The 15397-nt window shown below is 35.3% G+C and overlaps 1 protein-coding gene and 1 long non-coding RNA gene across 3 annotated transcripts in view; one reads left to right on the top strand and one right to left on the bottom strand.

Moving 5' to 3' along the window:
• LOC134238638 (uncharacterized) overlaps positions 1 to 15397 on the bottom strand; it is a 182945-nt gene that overhangs the window by 49578 nt on the left and 117970 nt on the right. The gene's annotated exons all lie outside the window — the stretch shown is intronic.
• LOC134238644 (uncharacterized) overlaps positions 1 to 15397 on the top strand; it is an 84803-nt gene that overhangs the window by 18650 nt on the left and 50756 nt on the right. Inside the window, exons 2-7 of the mRNA XM_062720766.1 lie at positions 562 to 707; positions 3096 to 3219; positions 4910 to 5076; positions 7065 to 7267; positions 11644 to 11967; positions 12593 to 12676. Of these exons, the coding sequence (XP_062576750.1) occupies positions 562 to 707; positions 3096 to 3219; positions 4910 to 5076; positions 7065 to 7267; positions 11644 to 11967; positions 12593 to 12676 (1048 nt within the window). The remainder of the gene's footprint in view (positions 1 to 561; positions 708 to 3095; positions 3220 to 4909; positions 5077 to 7064; positions 7268 to 11643; positions 11968 to 12592; positions 12677 to 15397) is intronic.

Below are 15397 nucleotides of genomic sequence, written 5' to 3'. Positions count from 1 at the left end.
ATACCAACAACTTTTACCCTTTGACCTTGACATTGGAGTTTTAACTACTTTAAAAAAAAACTTTAACGTTGGTCACAACTTTTGAATGGTAGATACTAGGACTTTTATATTTCACATATGTATTCTTTGTGGCAAGTCCTTTCATTGGATATCAACAACTTTGACCTTTTGACCTTGATGTTAAAGATTTACGTACATGTACTTATGTAAAAACTTTAACCTTGACCACAACTTTTGAACGGTAAGGGCTAGGGCTTTCATACTTCACATATGTAATCCTTGTGAGAAAACCTTTCATCAACAACTTTGACCCTTTGATCTTGACCTTGGAGTTGACCTACTTTTAAAAAACGTTAACTTTTGCCATAATTTTTAACGGTCAGGATAAGGGTTTTCATCCTTCAAAAAAATCAATTTCAATGATAATTTCTAAGAAATGACATATGATAGGATGTTCATATTAGACACAATGTGTCATAAAAAATAACATCTCACCAACAAAGACACCGAAAGCGGGGGACCACAATTCTTTGAATTTGCTTGTTTTTTTTTTACCATAAGGTGGTAGTTGGTACTGGGCAATTTGTGGTCAGTCTTCACTCATACGATAATCCATCGGGGAAAGACTACAATGGATCTTGCTGTGATTCAGATGTGTTAAGATGTCAGCTGGACAAATGTGATTTAAAGTTTGAAATATGCGTAGGGTGAGTTAAACTATAGAAAAAAGAACTTTATATTCATTGTGTGATGTCTTATATAACTCTCTTGTTTACAAATAGATCGAATGAAATCAAGATTTTTTGTCAAATATCGTTTATAGGAAATGATAGCTGTGAAATTTATAAATGGTAGTTGTGAAATTTATACTATGTTACAGTTCTATTTGAATATTCACAAGCATAATTCAGAAGAGTTCACATGAAAAAAATCTATATTTCCTCTATAATCTTCCAGTTGTTTTATTTAGACTTTAAGAATTTCTAATCAAGTCATTATCGATTGCTTTAGTTTTTCATTGAATTGAAAACACGTACTAAATAAATCCATCATCCAGGCCCGGAGCAACGGGGGGGGGGGGGGGGGGGGGGGGTTGCCCCCCCCCCCACTTTTTCCCAAACATTACTTATACTGTAGGAAATGTTCATTGAAAGACGGGTTGCCCCCCCCCCCCCAAAAAAAAACAACTTTTTGTGATATAAGGAAAATATAGTATTGTAGGCCAAAAAATTGGTAATGAAAGAATTTGGCATTGAGAAAAGTTGGCTTATTACCCCCCCCCCCCCCCCCCCCCCCCCCCTCTTCCCAAGAAATCCTTTTTGACTTTGGGCAACTTTTTTTTCTTGTCAACTTTTTCAAGTAAGTAAGAAAAATGCTCTGGCTGGCCCCCCACTTTCGAAAACGATGCTACGTGGCTAATCATCATAGGTGGAACCTCAAAGACCTGGGGCCCGTTTCACAAAACTATCGTAAAATTTGTCCTAAGATAGATCTTACGATCATCTTAAGATCTGACTTATGACAATCGTAAGATTTGTCACTGCTGTTTCACAAAACTATCTTAAGCATAAGAAATCTTAAGACAAGTCTTAAGACAAATTTCATTATTCAATATCAAAGGGATTTTTTAAAAATATGTTTTTGCGAAGTTTTTCTTTAATTTTCTTCGAAATGTTGAAATCATGTGTGTCTCATATAGTTTCTTTTGCATATATACTCTCAGAAAAAAACAACATTTTATTTCATCAACTTTCATGTACTGTGTGTGTGTGTGTTGGGAGGAGGTCATTATTCATTACATAAAATTACTAAATAAAATTTGCTTAAATATTTTATTTTTGCTCGGGAAATAGTTGTTTCTGACAAAATGCATTACTTTTAAATAAAACTACTAGTGTATCTGAAGCTTTGCAAATAATGAACGATTTTAACAATGTCTCCTCTTGAAACAACAAATCGTGTTCAATGTTCATTCATATAATTAATTCAATAGTTATACTGGTGTCTTTGATACGCTTCATCTATGGCAACAATATATATCTGCTAACAGATTAAGAAGAGAAACGAAAGAAAAATTACAATCAAAATTTTGTTGTTTCAATACTTTTATATAGAGATCATAAAGAAAGCATGTATATACAACATTGAACATTACAGCATATTGAATTGTCATACACATTCCGGTGGATTAAGAGGATACCTCAGAAATGGAACGACATGTATTTGATTTTATCTAATTTTGTACGACTGAATAAAATTTTTACTTTGAAAATAAATCACCACAATTAGAGACACATAGAAACCATTTATATATTGTCTGCCACAATGTAACATAATAAACTAAAGTTAAGTTTATGGACTTATCCATAAAATTTAAAATGCAATGGTCCTAAGAAGCATTTGGGGTTTTTTTTTTGGGGGGGGGGGGGGATGGGTTGCAATTTCAGTACGTTGGGAAAGGACACAACCAAAGAAAAATGTCTTGAAATGAATAAAGTGGGAAAACATAAAGTAGGTACATTTTAGTTTTTTTATCGTATATTTTTTTCGCAAATTATTGTGTTGGGTGTCATTGTTCTGACTGGCCAGATATTGTCTAAAGGAATGTTTTATCTCTAAAAACCGTTTTCTTTAAAAAATCCTTTGGTTTTTGGCCAAAATAAATACTGTCCTAAGTTTCTTTTTCGACTTAAGACATGTATCTAGTTGTCTTAAGATTATGATAGATCTTAAGATTATCATAAGATATGACAGTTTTGTGAAACAGCTATGGTGCAATCTTAAGATAATTTTCGGTCTTAAGACAGATCTTAGTCATAAGATAGTTTTGTGAAACGGGCCCCTGAATTTTAGGCATATATAATACATTTATAACTTTTTAAAAAAATAAGATGCTGTAAGAACAATAAAGATATGCATATACGAATCGTGTATTAAAACGGACATTTCGAGACGGATTTGGCTGTACAAGAGGTATCGCTGATCGAGACCTTAATATCATTGACTTCTTTGTCAATTTCCCTTTCTTTTTGAAATACCACCACAAATTTGATTTAAACAATAGCTGGATCTGTGAATTGATAATTGTTTTGAAGGAGAAAACCTTATGGTTTTGACTGCACATATGGAACAAAACAGGTTATCGCTCAACCAGACTCCAACAACATTGACTTCAGTGAGAATCAGAAACTCAGTTTTCCCATCACAACCAGTCTGAAGGTATATTTTTCTGTTATGAATATGAATTGTTCAGAGATCAGAAACAGAAAATCAAAAATTTTTATCAGAGTTTTGCATTTTTGTTATTGTTTGACATTTAGTTTATTGTGATAAACAAATCTTATAGTAGTAAAAGACATTGACTTTTGATTAAGACCTCACAGGCAAACAGGCGATCAGATTTTAGAACGCAGTTCGCAATTCAATAAAGAACTGCATTCTAGAACGCAGTTCGCAATTCAAAATTTGAACATAAGTTTTGGGGTCTGAAATTTGAGGGTGGGGTACTAGGGGTCAGATACCACTTCTGTGAAAAATGGTGATGGTACCATCTCTAGTTTCCGTGATATGCCCCCCCCCCCCCCAGTTTTTAGCCGTACTATGTAATATTATACGAATAAACATCGGGCTCGGGGACATCGAGGTGTCCTACCCAGGGGTCTGAAATTTTAAGGTTGGGGTACTAGGGATCAGATACCATTTCTATGAAAAAAATGGTGATGGTACCATCTCTAGTTTCCGAGTTATGCCCCCCCCCCCGTTTTTAGCCGTACTATGTAATACTATACGAATAAACATCGGGCTCGGGGATATCAAAGTCCCCTACCCAGGGGTCTGAAATTTAGAGGGTGGGGTGCTAGGGGTCAGATACCACTTCTGTGCCCCCCCCCCCCCCCCAGTTTTTAGCCGTACTATGTAATATTATACGAATAAACATCGGGCTCGGGGACATCGAGGTGTCCTACCCAGGGGTCTGAAATTTTAAGGTTGGGGTACTAGGGATCAGATACCATTTCTATGAAAAAAAATGGTGATGGTACTCTCTAGTTTCCGAGTTATGCCCCCCCCCCCCCCCCGTTTTTAGCCGTACTATGTAATACTATACGAATAAACATCGGGCTCGGGGACATCAAAGTCCCCTACCCAGGGGTCTGAAATTTGGAGGGTGGGGTGCTAGGGGTCAGATACCACTTCTGTGAAAAAATGGTGATGGTACCATTTCTAGTTTCCGAGATATGGCCCCCAGTTTTTATCCCTACTCTGTAATACTATACGAATAAACATCGGGTTTGGGGACATCGAGGTGTCCTACCCAGGGGTCTGAAATTTTAAGGGTACGGTACTAGGGGTCAGATACCACTTCTATGGAAAAAATGGTGATGGTACATGTACCATCTCTACTTTCCGAGATATGCATCCCCCCAGTTTTTAGCCCTTCTACATGTAATACTATACGAATAAACATCGGTTCGGGACATCGAAGTCCCCTACCCAGGAGTCTGAAATTTAGAGGTTGGGGTGCTAGGGGTCAGATACCACTTCTGTGGAAAATATGGTGATGGTACCATCTCTACTTTCCGAGATATGCATCCCCCCAGTTTTTAGTCCTACTACATGTAATACTATACGAATAAACATCGGTTCGGGACATCGAAGTCCCCTACCCAGGAGTCTGAAATTTGGAGGGTGGGGTGCTAGAGGTCAGATACCACTTCTGTGAAAAAATGGTGATGGTATCATCACTAGTTTCCGAGATATTTATTTGCACTTGACTATCACAGAAACATTGTTGTTCAGTTTAACAAAAGATAGTTTGACTTTAAAAAAGTATTTTTACATGTTATGTTGGTTTATGGGATCTGTTTTGTTTGCGCTTTTATTGTTTGTTTGTTTGTACATCGTCTTACAGGATCCCTTGTTTATAAAAGTGAATGTGACAGACCAGGACACAAGAGGGGCCTCAGTATTGGTTGATACTTTCAAGTTTATATTCAAATCAACTGCCTACTATAACTCCACTATGATAGAGTACATGGATTATTTTTTCACTGGAGACAAACCACAACAACCATCCAAGTTTGTACTGTAGTACATGTACATGTACCTATTTCTTTGAAAAAGGACCCAGTCAGCCTTACTTAGAACAAATACTAGTAGCTATATTGCCGTCTTCATTATCATTTTATTTTTAAAATATTTTGTAGTTTAATAGGTTTTTAAAACATTTTTAAAACATGATATTAACAAACAGAAATCAAGCTTGAAGTACATTGAAAAAAAAAACCCAACAAATTATTAGAAAACAAAGGCCTATAAAACATGGGTGGTGGAACCAGGTGTTATTGAGAAGTACGTGCTGCTGGTCATGTAGTCCGAAATATCTGCCATTTTCCAGGCTTTTTCAGGATTTCATTATACCCCCGCTTGAAAAGCGGGAGGGTATATAGTAATCGTTAATTCCGTCCGTCCGTCCGTCCGTCCTTCCGTCTGTCCGTCCGTCTGTTACGCTTTGGGGTACCCATCTCTTATCCGCAACTCCTCTCATACCACTGAATGAAATTTGATGCAACTTTCACAGAATCTTTATTACATAATGCCATTGTGCACCTCCTATTTTACTTTTTGATCCGACTCATATTTTAGGTTTCCCGGCCACAGGAAAACATGGACTTTTTCACCAGTTATAACCATATGGGAGGCGGGGGGTATCATTTAGTGAGCTCATCGCTCACAGTACCTCTAGTTTTTTTTTACGTGCCAGGAAAACATCAGAACTGGTGCCATTTTGAAAACCGGGAATTCGCCGCCTCCAACCGAAGGCGGCATTCTTCGGTTAAATTAAGAAACTTGCCAACCTAATGAAATGTCAAACTCACAGGTTATCAAAGGTACAATACTTTCATCTTCGCTAGCCCAGGGTTTCTGATACGCTCCTCTCCTCATAAACTTTGATTATGAGGAGATTAGCGTATCAGAAACCCTTGGCTAGGGAAGATGCAATACTTTAAATACTTACCAATATCGTACATGTAAATTTTAAAAAAGTTTTTCGAAAGATATAATTATCACAATTTGATTCCCTCTATTACTAAAATCTAAGTCTAGAATTTTTTGTTTCATACATATTTTTTTTCAAAGTGCTTTAAATGCCTCCATGGTAAAAAATGTTTATGTGCACTCTTAACGCACTTTGAAAAAAAAAATTCAAAGTGCGTTGAGTGTGTCCAAAATTTAACGCACTTTGAAAAAATTTTTGAAAGTGCGTTGATTTTGTCCCAATTTTAACGCACTTTGAAAATTTTTTTCAAAGTGCGTATTTTTTCAAAGTGCGTTGCCACAAAGCGATATTTTCTTTTCACTGATATTGGTGAACATTAGAAGCATTAAGCTATTGATAAACCTTGATTTCGGCATTTAGTTCGGTTCGCAAGTATAGAAAATTAACTCCGGCTGGAGACGGCGAAATTGCGCCCGTTCTGACGTTTTCCTGGCCCATAAGATATCAAAAACGTAAAAAAAAAAAATCTGGAGAATGTAAGATATTTCGGACTACTGGTCATGATGAGGTAAAATTTATCTGTAGACAACTTAGTGTTTAAAAATTGCCATGCAATTCAATTGAAAAAAATTAACCCTAACAAAATAAAATACACGTATGACGTATGTACATATACAAGAAAAATTTTCTCACTTGTAGGAATTTAAAAAAAAAAAGAAAATAATATCGATCTGAAAATTATATTAAATTTACCTTGATTTAGTATATTGAAAACCTTGATTTACTATAGTTAACTCTAGTGCTTTTCCTTTGGGAAACGCCAGTCAACATTCGCCTTAAAATTAACAATAGATTGTATTAACTTATAAGGCTATGATATCATCGTACACTTTTTGTCAATAACTTTCTTCATCTTTGGAATTTTTCGAATATTTTTGTATAGTTATCCTGAATACGAGGATTATTGTACAAATTACATGAGTAATCATGTATAAGTCCACTTATATGGTAAAAAAATGAGATATTAATCTGACACAATCTTGCACCACACGTTTGTTGACTTTAGGTTGAATTTGAGTGTGACGTCATATTGTGATGAAAACTATTATGGATCAGACTGTGACATTAACTGTGTTGCTGAGGATTATGGCTGTAATGGACATTATAAATGTGGAGTCCACGGACAGAAGATCTGTAATCCCGGATGGACAGGAAAAGATTGTGACGTACAGATCCCCGGGGGTGAGGGAGACTGCGGATTTTATAAAGGTCAGAGTGCATGTGCTTCTAACAGCTTTTTTCACTGTCAAATCTAGTTACAAGTTTATTTTTTACAGCAATAGTGAAAGATGGCAACTTCGTACTACATCGGAGTCAAATTAGTATATCGAATAACTATGAAATCATTTGATTTGCACATATAGAAAAATCAATAAAACATTTTGTATGGACATCAGCTCTATATGAATAGAGGGACATTAGGTCAGCTGGTCAGCTTATTTTTTTTTTGGATATACAAAATTATGAAGAAACAATGATTATGAAAAAGGTCAGTCAACATTTGAGTCAATGATAAATTGAATTTGCTGACAATGTCATTTTATTATACTTTCATGTTAAATACTAAAATCTGATTGGTTTAAACGCAGTTAACAATCCGTTCTATTACCCTCAGCAACACACGTGGCAACGGGTAACACAACGGTAATGCCACATGCGTGGAAATTATGCGCGTACGGTTCACCGTAGAATTCTCAATACGTCAATTGCGCGTTTGAAAAAACCGGAATAAACTTGATGTAAATAAAAGCTTGCGTCTGATGTAGCTTACTTAAAAACAACACATGCTTGAGAGTGCTAGATAACAAGAAGAGCTTTTCAAAAAGGCTCACCGTCTGTAGCAACAATTTTAAACAGTAAACAGATCTACACTTAACATGCCGTATAATTCTTTTGAATTTCTTGATATTGTATTTCTAAATTAGCTTTTTACGGGCATTAGCCCTACCACGGTTGTTGCTCGGTCATTGCTAGCGCTCTCGAGCGCTAGCAACTACGTTAGTCCAAATTCCTTAAATACGCATGCTCGGCCGCCATGGTCGTGCATTCTGGGAAAACTGCAATCGGCAATCCTCGGCTGACTCCGCTACGCTACAATCGGCAATCCTCGGCTGACTCCGCTACGCTCCATTCAAACGTTATGTGCGAGGTACGAGTCATCCGAGGATCTCCGAGTGTTCGTTATGTGCGATGTACGAGTCATCCGAGGAATTCCGAGTGGGAAAAATGTGAAAAACTACTACAGATAGACCGTACGATAAGAATTTCGTTGTATCGTGTTGTAGCATGAAATAACTGTTTATTTATTGTGTAACTTGCACTTTAAAGATAACTTCATATTTATAACATTTCAAATTCGGGGGGGGGGGGGGTTGCTGACGGAAAAGCCCGAATCATTATCTGATTGTTCTAAACATATGACAAGGGAGGGTGTTCTTTTTTTTTGGTTGGTTTGTTTACATCTAGGCACAATCAAAGATAGATTCTAATTTCTGATTGGTCAATTCAGCCAATCTTTCAAATTCCAGGAATTTACACTAAAAATAACGAATAAATCCACTATTTGTGTTTAAAAAATTCTGATGTGTATGGCTTTTAACCTAACATATCTTGACAAAGATGACCCAAAGGACCAATTAAGCTACTTCACATGCGTTCCAAACTCTCTGGACTCTTTACACGACATACACATTGAGTTATTTTCTGTATTTCTTTCAGCTCCCATGTATTTTCTTTGCTACATTGCCAAGAATTTCTCTTCTTTAAATCAGCTCATACATGCAATGTCTCAATCGGCATCTTCTTCATATTATATAGAGCCCCCCCCCCCTCCAGTAAAGGTCATATATGTTCCGTTGCGCCAAAACTCCAATAGAGCACCCCCCCCCCCTTTATTTCTTAACCTTTATGTCTACAAAATACGCCTCACAGAACAATTATAACTTGATCACTCACCAGCCTTGATAAAAATTAAAGAATTCAGCAAAATAAATCACTTGATCACGGATCTTCCTTTCTGTGTTTAAAAAATGCTACGGCGCTAGCTCACCTATCTTTTAAAAAAAGATAAACTTGTCTCCGTAAACTTTGACTGGCCGAGAGCTTTCGGCAACCTCGGCTGATTCCCATTCACTCTTCAAACAAGAAAGAATAATAACAAATTGTAAAGCCTGCAAGCAATAACTATCAGATTTTATTTATAATGAAATTAAAGATACCTTTTTAGCTCACCTCAACGAAGTTGGGGGAGCTTATGTAATACCCTCGGCGTCGGTGTCGGCGTCCACGTCGGCGTCGGCGTCCCAGGTTAAGGTTAAGTTTTTTGGAGCAGTTTTCTTTTAAAGAACTACTATGTCCTATATTGATTAGACATGCATGGAAGATGGTTCTAGTGTGTTTCATTGTACCAGTCAAAGTTTCAGATGCTGCAATTTCAGCAGAGGAATGACCAGGTTAATGTTTTTGGAGCAGGTTAACATTTTTGGTGCAGTTTTTGGTGTAGGTTTCATTTCCAAGCAAGTATCATCCCTATGTTGACCAAACTTGCACGGATGATACATCTAAGGATGGATACAACCGGGCTTGCTTCGGATGCTGAAACTGACCTACATTTTCCGGTTGAGTGAACAGGTTAAAGTTTTTGGTGCAGGTTTCATTTCCAAGTAACTATAAGCCCTATGTTGACCAAACTTGCATGGATGATACATCTAAGGATGCATACTACCGGGCTTGCTTCGGATGCTGAATCTGACCAACATTTTCCGGTTGAGTGACCAGGTTAAAGTTTTTGGTGCAGGTTTCATTTCCAAGTAACTATAAGCCCTATGTTGACCAAACTTGCATGGATGATACATCTAAGGATGGATACAACCGGGCTTGCTTCGGATGCTGAATCTGACTTACATTTTCCGGTTGAGTGAACAGGTTAAAGTTTTTGGTGCAAGTTTCATTTCCAAGTAACTATAAGCCCTATGTTGACCAAACTTGCATGGATGATACATCTAAGGATGCATACTACCGGTCTTGCTTCAGATGCTGAATCTGACCTACATTTTCGGTTGAGTGAACAGGTTAAAGTTTTTGGTGCAGGTTTCATTTGCAAGTAACTATGAGCCCTATGTTGACCAAACTTGCATGTATGATACATCTAAGGATGCATACTACTGGGCTTGCTTCGGATGCTGAATCTGACCTACATTTTCCGGTTGAGTGAACAGGTTAAAGTTTTTGTTGCATGTTTCATTTGCAAGTAACTATAAGCCCTATTTTGACCAAACTTGCACTCTACCGGGCTTGCTTTGGATGCTGCATCTGACCTACATTTTCCGGTTGAGTGAACAGGTTAAAGTTTTCATCAAGAGATGAAAATTCTCAAATTTGCTTCAGATGCTGGATTTTGATTACATTTTCATGAAGAATAACTAGTTTAATTTTTTTATATAGGTTTATTTCAAGGTATCAGATCAAAATTGCTTAAATATTTTCATTTTTGGGATGTACACATTTGTTGGTTAATTGTGTGACTTTGCCTTATGTAAAGACAACATTCGTTGAGGTGAGCTCTGTAATCTCTGATTACCTATGTTTATTTATTGCTATAAAAAATATCATGTTATTAAGAAATAATTACTGCTGATTTTGTTGTTCGTTTTGTCATTTTTTTAAGATTGGAAATCTTGCAAAATTGTTAAGTCGTACGAAAAATAGATCATCAGAAAGTTATCTCCCTTGCCTTGAACATTTCAACCAATGAAATAATTGAAAATTTTCTCATCATGCAATTTCTACCAATCACAAAAAGAGAGGAAGTGCATAGTCCGAAGACTGTAAAAACTTCAACTATACAATACCGTCTTCCAAGGAAGACGGTAACAAAATGTTTAGATAATAAAGGTTTGCTATTGATAAAGCAAACCTTTTTGAGTTTGAAAGCTTTCTATAAACGTGAACGTAAAGACAGTCGACGATTTTTTTGCAGACATCTTTTAATCAAAAATGACATTCAGTATAATAAAAAAAATCACAGCTGGAAAGTGGAGAAATTCCCCCCAAAAGAGCGCAAAAAATATTGCGCCGTAAATTGCACCTTTTTTGCACTACGAGATCTGTAGCGTTATGGTCAAAGACAAATATATATATAATATATATATATATATATATATATATATATATATATATATATATATATATATATATATATATATATATATATATATATATATATATATATAACCATAACGCTACAGATCTGCAGCTAACTTACATGTAAATGCATAAATATAATTTTCAAGGCTATCAACAATCAAAAAACATTTACGACATAGCTTATTCTTACTATTAATTAATCTATATGTGTCTGTGTAAAGTGTTAACAAACAGACAAAAAATGATTGATTGATTGATTTTAAAAGCTGTTTGATAAAAAAAAAACTCACACGTGATATAAAATAAAGAATATCCTTATTACTCACATGTAAAGCAATGAATTTGATGCACACTTTACTAGTAGTTAATATCGAATTTTACACCATAAAGGTTTCCTAAATGTATTTTAAAGATGTGGGGAAAATTCCTTTCTTACACAGATTCCACAGAACTTATTCCAAGCTTGTGGGGAGGTGTTTATACCTGCCCTGGTGGACTATCAGAGAAAATTCAGATGAATGTGACCCCAAGAAATAAAGACGAAATATTAACCTCAGCTGTATTGACTTTTGATGGAATCTCAGTCACAGCCAGTGGGAGCTATGGTTATAGAACACTGCTCATACAAGGCAAACCGAATCAAAAGAATATAACTGATGTTACACTCCATGGTATACAGCCACCAACAAATTTGTCTTCAATGGCAGGAGAATTGACATTTAATGGAGATAGAACATGCAGTGTTGTTTTGAACTTACAAAAATGTGAGTCAGTTAACTAAAATATTTATTTCACTTTATACAATTTCTTATTTTTAGAAATATATTTAGTATCTCTTTTTAAAAACAGTTTTAAGTATAAACTCTTTTGTAAAAGATCGTTTTGAAATCATATGCATAGTTCATATGACTTAAATATGAACATATGTATTAAAGTTAAACTTTTTTATAATGTTTCCAGAATAAACAGACACAAAATGATCGATTGATTGTTAATTTTTTAACGTACCTCTTGAGAATTTTTTACTCATATAGAGACACCACCACTTGCCGGTGGAGAACTGTAAATTTTTGTCCTATGCTGGGCACTCAGGGCCATCGATCGGGGAAGGGTCTTTTTCGTGCCAGCATGTACCTACTGCGACACAGGGCCTCAGTTTATACGATCTCATCCGAAGGACCGGTCTCCACGTCTCACAATGGGATTCGATCCCGCGACGAAAGGATCAACTCCTTACTTCACGACTCTATAGCAGATATATAACCACTGCACAACAGACACAAAATGATTGGCAACTTCTGTCTGTCTTTGTTGTGAGTTGCCCTGGCATCTGGAACATCTTTTTTTGAAAACACATGCCTCAACATATAATTGAATATTACATTTCAGCTTATTTAAACCAGTGTGGATCTGGAACCTGTGTGAGGTATGGTCAACGGAAGAATGAGTTCTACTGCTGTTGTGATGGTAAAGGTAAAACAAAAATAAGATGTTTTCGAGAAACACAAAGGACCATGAGTGTCGCCAGGAGGTTAATGGATTAGGCATATACAATTTCTATTTATCACAATGAATAAAATTTTAATAATATCTTTTATGTATATAAATCTTACAATACTTTATCAAATGTAGGTTCAGTCTGAATGTGTAAGATTGAATAACGAGATTACACGCTTTGGTTATTTTAATTTTCAGCTAGATCTTACTGTGGATCCTCAACAAAAATTGACCAGTCATCAAGTAGTACGTCCATTACTACAAAAGAGATAACAACCCCAGAAACGAACCAGAGGCCAAAAACACATTTAACAACCACTGCAACAAAAACAACACTTACAACAACCAGACATACGCCATCAAGAACAACAGCTGCCAGTACAAAATCAACTTCTACTCTACAACCCGTAGCAACAGAAACTCGAACAAAAACAACTACAACAGATCAGGCAATTACAGCAACTAACACAAAAACTACCACCAGAAATACAGGGCCAACTAGCATCCTCACTGCAATGGCACAGAATCCCGGAACACCATTAAATCTTAAACCAATCTTATCAAAGCTGCAAGATTGTAACTTGTATGGTCGACTTTACGCAATACTTCTTTTCAATACCACAAACAAATAATCGTAGACTTTGAAACCTAAGATTAAAAATTAAGTGTGTTTTTATAACAAAGTATAATATCCTGAATTTGTATATCGTTTAAGCTATATCTCTTGTGTATATATTCGATACTAGTAAACTAAATTTCCATGATTTCATAGACAGTTTTATTGTAAAAATCTCTAATTATTCGCTATTTAATTTGAAAACTGGTCTGACTGATACAAAAATTTATCATTAAAAAAAATACAAAATGCTGACTAAAATTTTTCATACTAATTGTTAGATGTAATAAAAAGTAATAAAGAAAATATTTTTAAACAATGTTTTATTTTGAATAAACAAAACAGGATTGGACAACAGGAGCTGCCTATATATCAGTAAGTCCTCTTCGTAATACAAAGGTAAAAGTCAGACGTGTACGAGTAAATTTTAGTTACATAATATAAAAAAAAAATAAATAAATTGATAGATAAAAAAACATGTATATAGCACCCTCATCTTCGCTAGCCAAAGGTTTTTGATACGCTACTCTCCTCATAAGTCTTTATAAGAAAAATTTATGGCATGCCAAATTCACAAAAATGAGCTAAACCTAGTTTCACAATTGATAAACTAGGTTTATCGACTGTAAACTATAGTTTACAAACCGTAAACTATAGTTAACGATTCGTTAAGTATAATTTTCTCTGTAAAACCATATTTAACGGTTGTTAACTTTAGTTTACGAATGCTAATCTAAGTTTATCTGTCTGTAATAAAACGTTAACAATAGATTTTGTTAATAAACATAGATTCACGTCTGTAAACTATAATTTACGATCGTTAACTATAGTTAAGAGTTGTAAACCATAGTTTACAAATCGTGAAACTGTATTTATAAGATAATCTATGTTTTGCGATCGCAAATGATTGTTTTTGGTGTTAAGTATAGTTTACGGTTGTGAAACATAGATTATCGCGTTAACTATGGTTTACAAATGTAAATATAGATTAACGTACTTAACTATAGTTAACAGTCCGTAAACTAGTTTACAACCAATAAACCTAGTTTATCGACTGTGAAACTAAGATTGCTCATTTTTGTGAATTTGGCGTGCTAAACATAGTTTCACAATTGATAAACTATAGGTTTATCGACTGTTAACTATAGTTTACAAACCGTAAACTATAGTTTACAATTCGTTAAGTATAGTTTTCATCTGTAAAACCATATTTAACGGTTGTTAACTTTAGTTTACGAATGCTAATCTAAGTTCATCTGTCTGTAATAAAACGTTAACAATAGATTTTGTTGATAAACATAGATTCACGTCTGTAAACTATAATTTACGATCGTTAACTGTTAAGAGTTGTAAACCATAGTTTACAATCGTGAAACTGTATTTATCAGATAATCTATGTTTTGCAATCGCAAATGATTGTTTTCGGTGTTAAGTATAGTTTACGGTTGTGAAACATAGATTATTGCGTTAACTATAGTTTACAGATGTTAAATATAGATTAACGTTGTTAACTATAGTTTACAGTCCGTAAACTATAGTTTACGAGGGGTGATCAAAAAGTTCGCAAACTAATTCTCTATCTACCTAACTACAGTTCTGACAAGAATGAAATGTGTCACAAATATAGCCCTAAACATGTGCTTTATGCAGTTTGAGTCATGTTGAAATGTGCGTCATAATTATGACGTCTTGATGTTAAAATGAAGTCAATATAGAGGCGACTGTGACGGAAATGGATGAGTCAATCGTACTTGAACAAAGAACTATAATAAAATTTTATGTAAAACTAGGTAAATCCTTCACGGAAATATACGATGATTTACATAAAGTTTATGGGGAATTTGGGCATTCAAAAGGTACAATAAGTAAGTGGATGAAACGTTTTATTGAGGGAAGGGAGACGGTGAAAGATGATGATAGATCTGGGTGCCCGCTGAACGTAAGTACCGAGATAAACGTGTCTGAGGTTGAACAATATGTAATGAAAGATCGAAGAGTTACGATTAGGGAAATAGCTAATGATCTTAGCATGTCTTATGGAACAGTTCAAGAGATTTTAACGAGTAAGCTTAACATGCGGC

This window comes from Saccostrea cucullata, unplaced genomic scaffold (assembly GCF_032062105.1).
Source record: "Saccostrea cucullata isolate Sc308-1 unplaced genomic scaffold, CSIRO_AGI_Scuc_v1 ctg196, whole genome shotgun sequence".
NCBI lineage: Eukaryota > Metazoa > Mollusca > Bivalvia > Ostreida > Ostreidae > Saccostrea > Saccostrea cuccullata.
The sequence above is the reverse complement of the archived record's forward strand: the minus strand, read 5'-3'. Positions and strand labels throughout refer to the sequence as shown.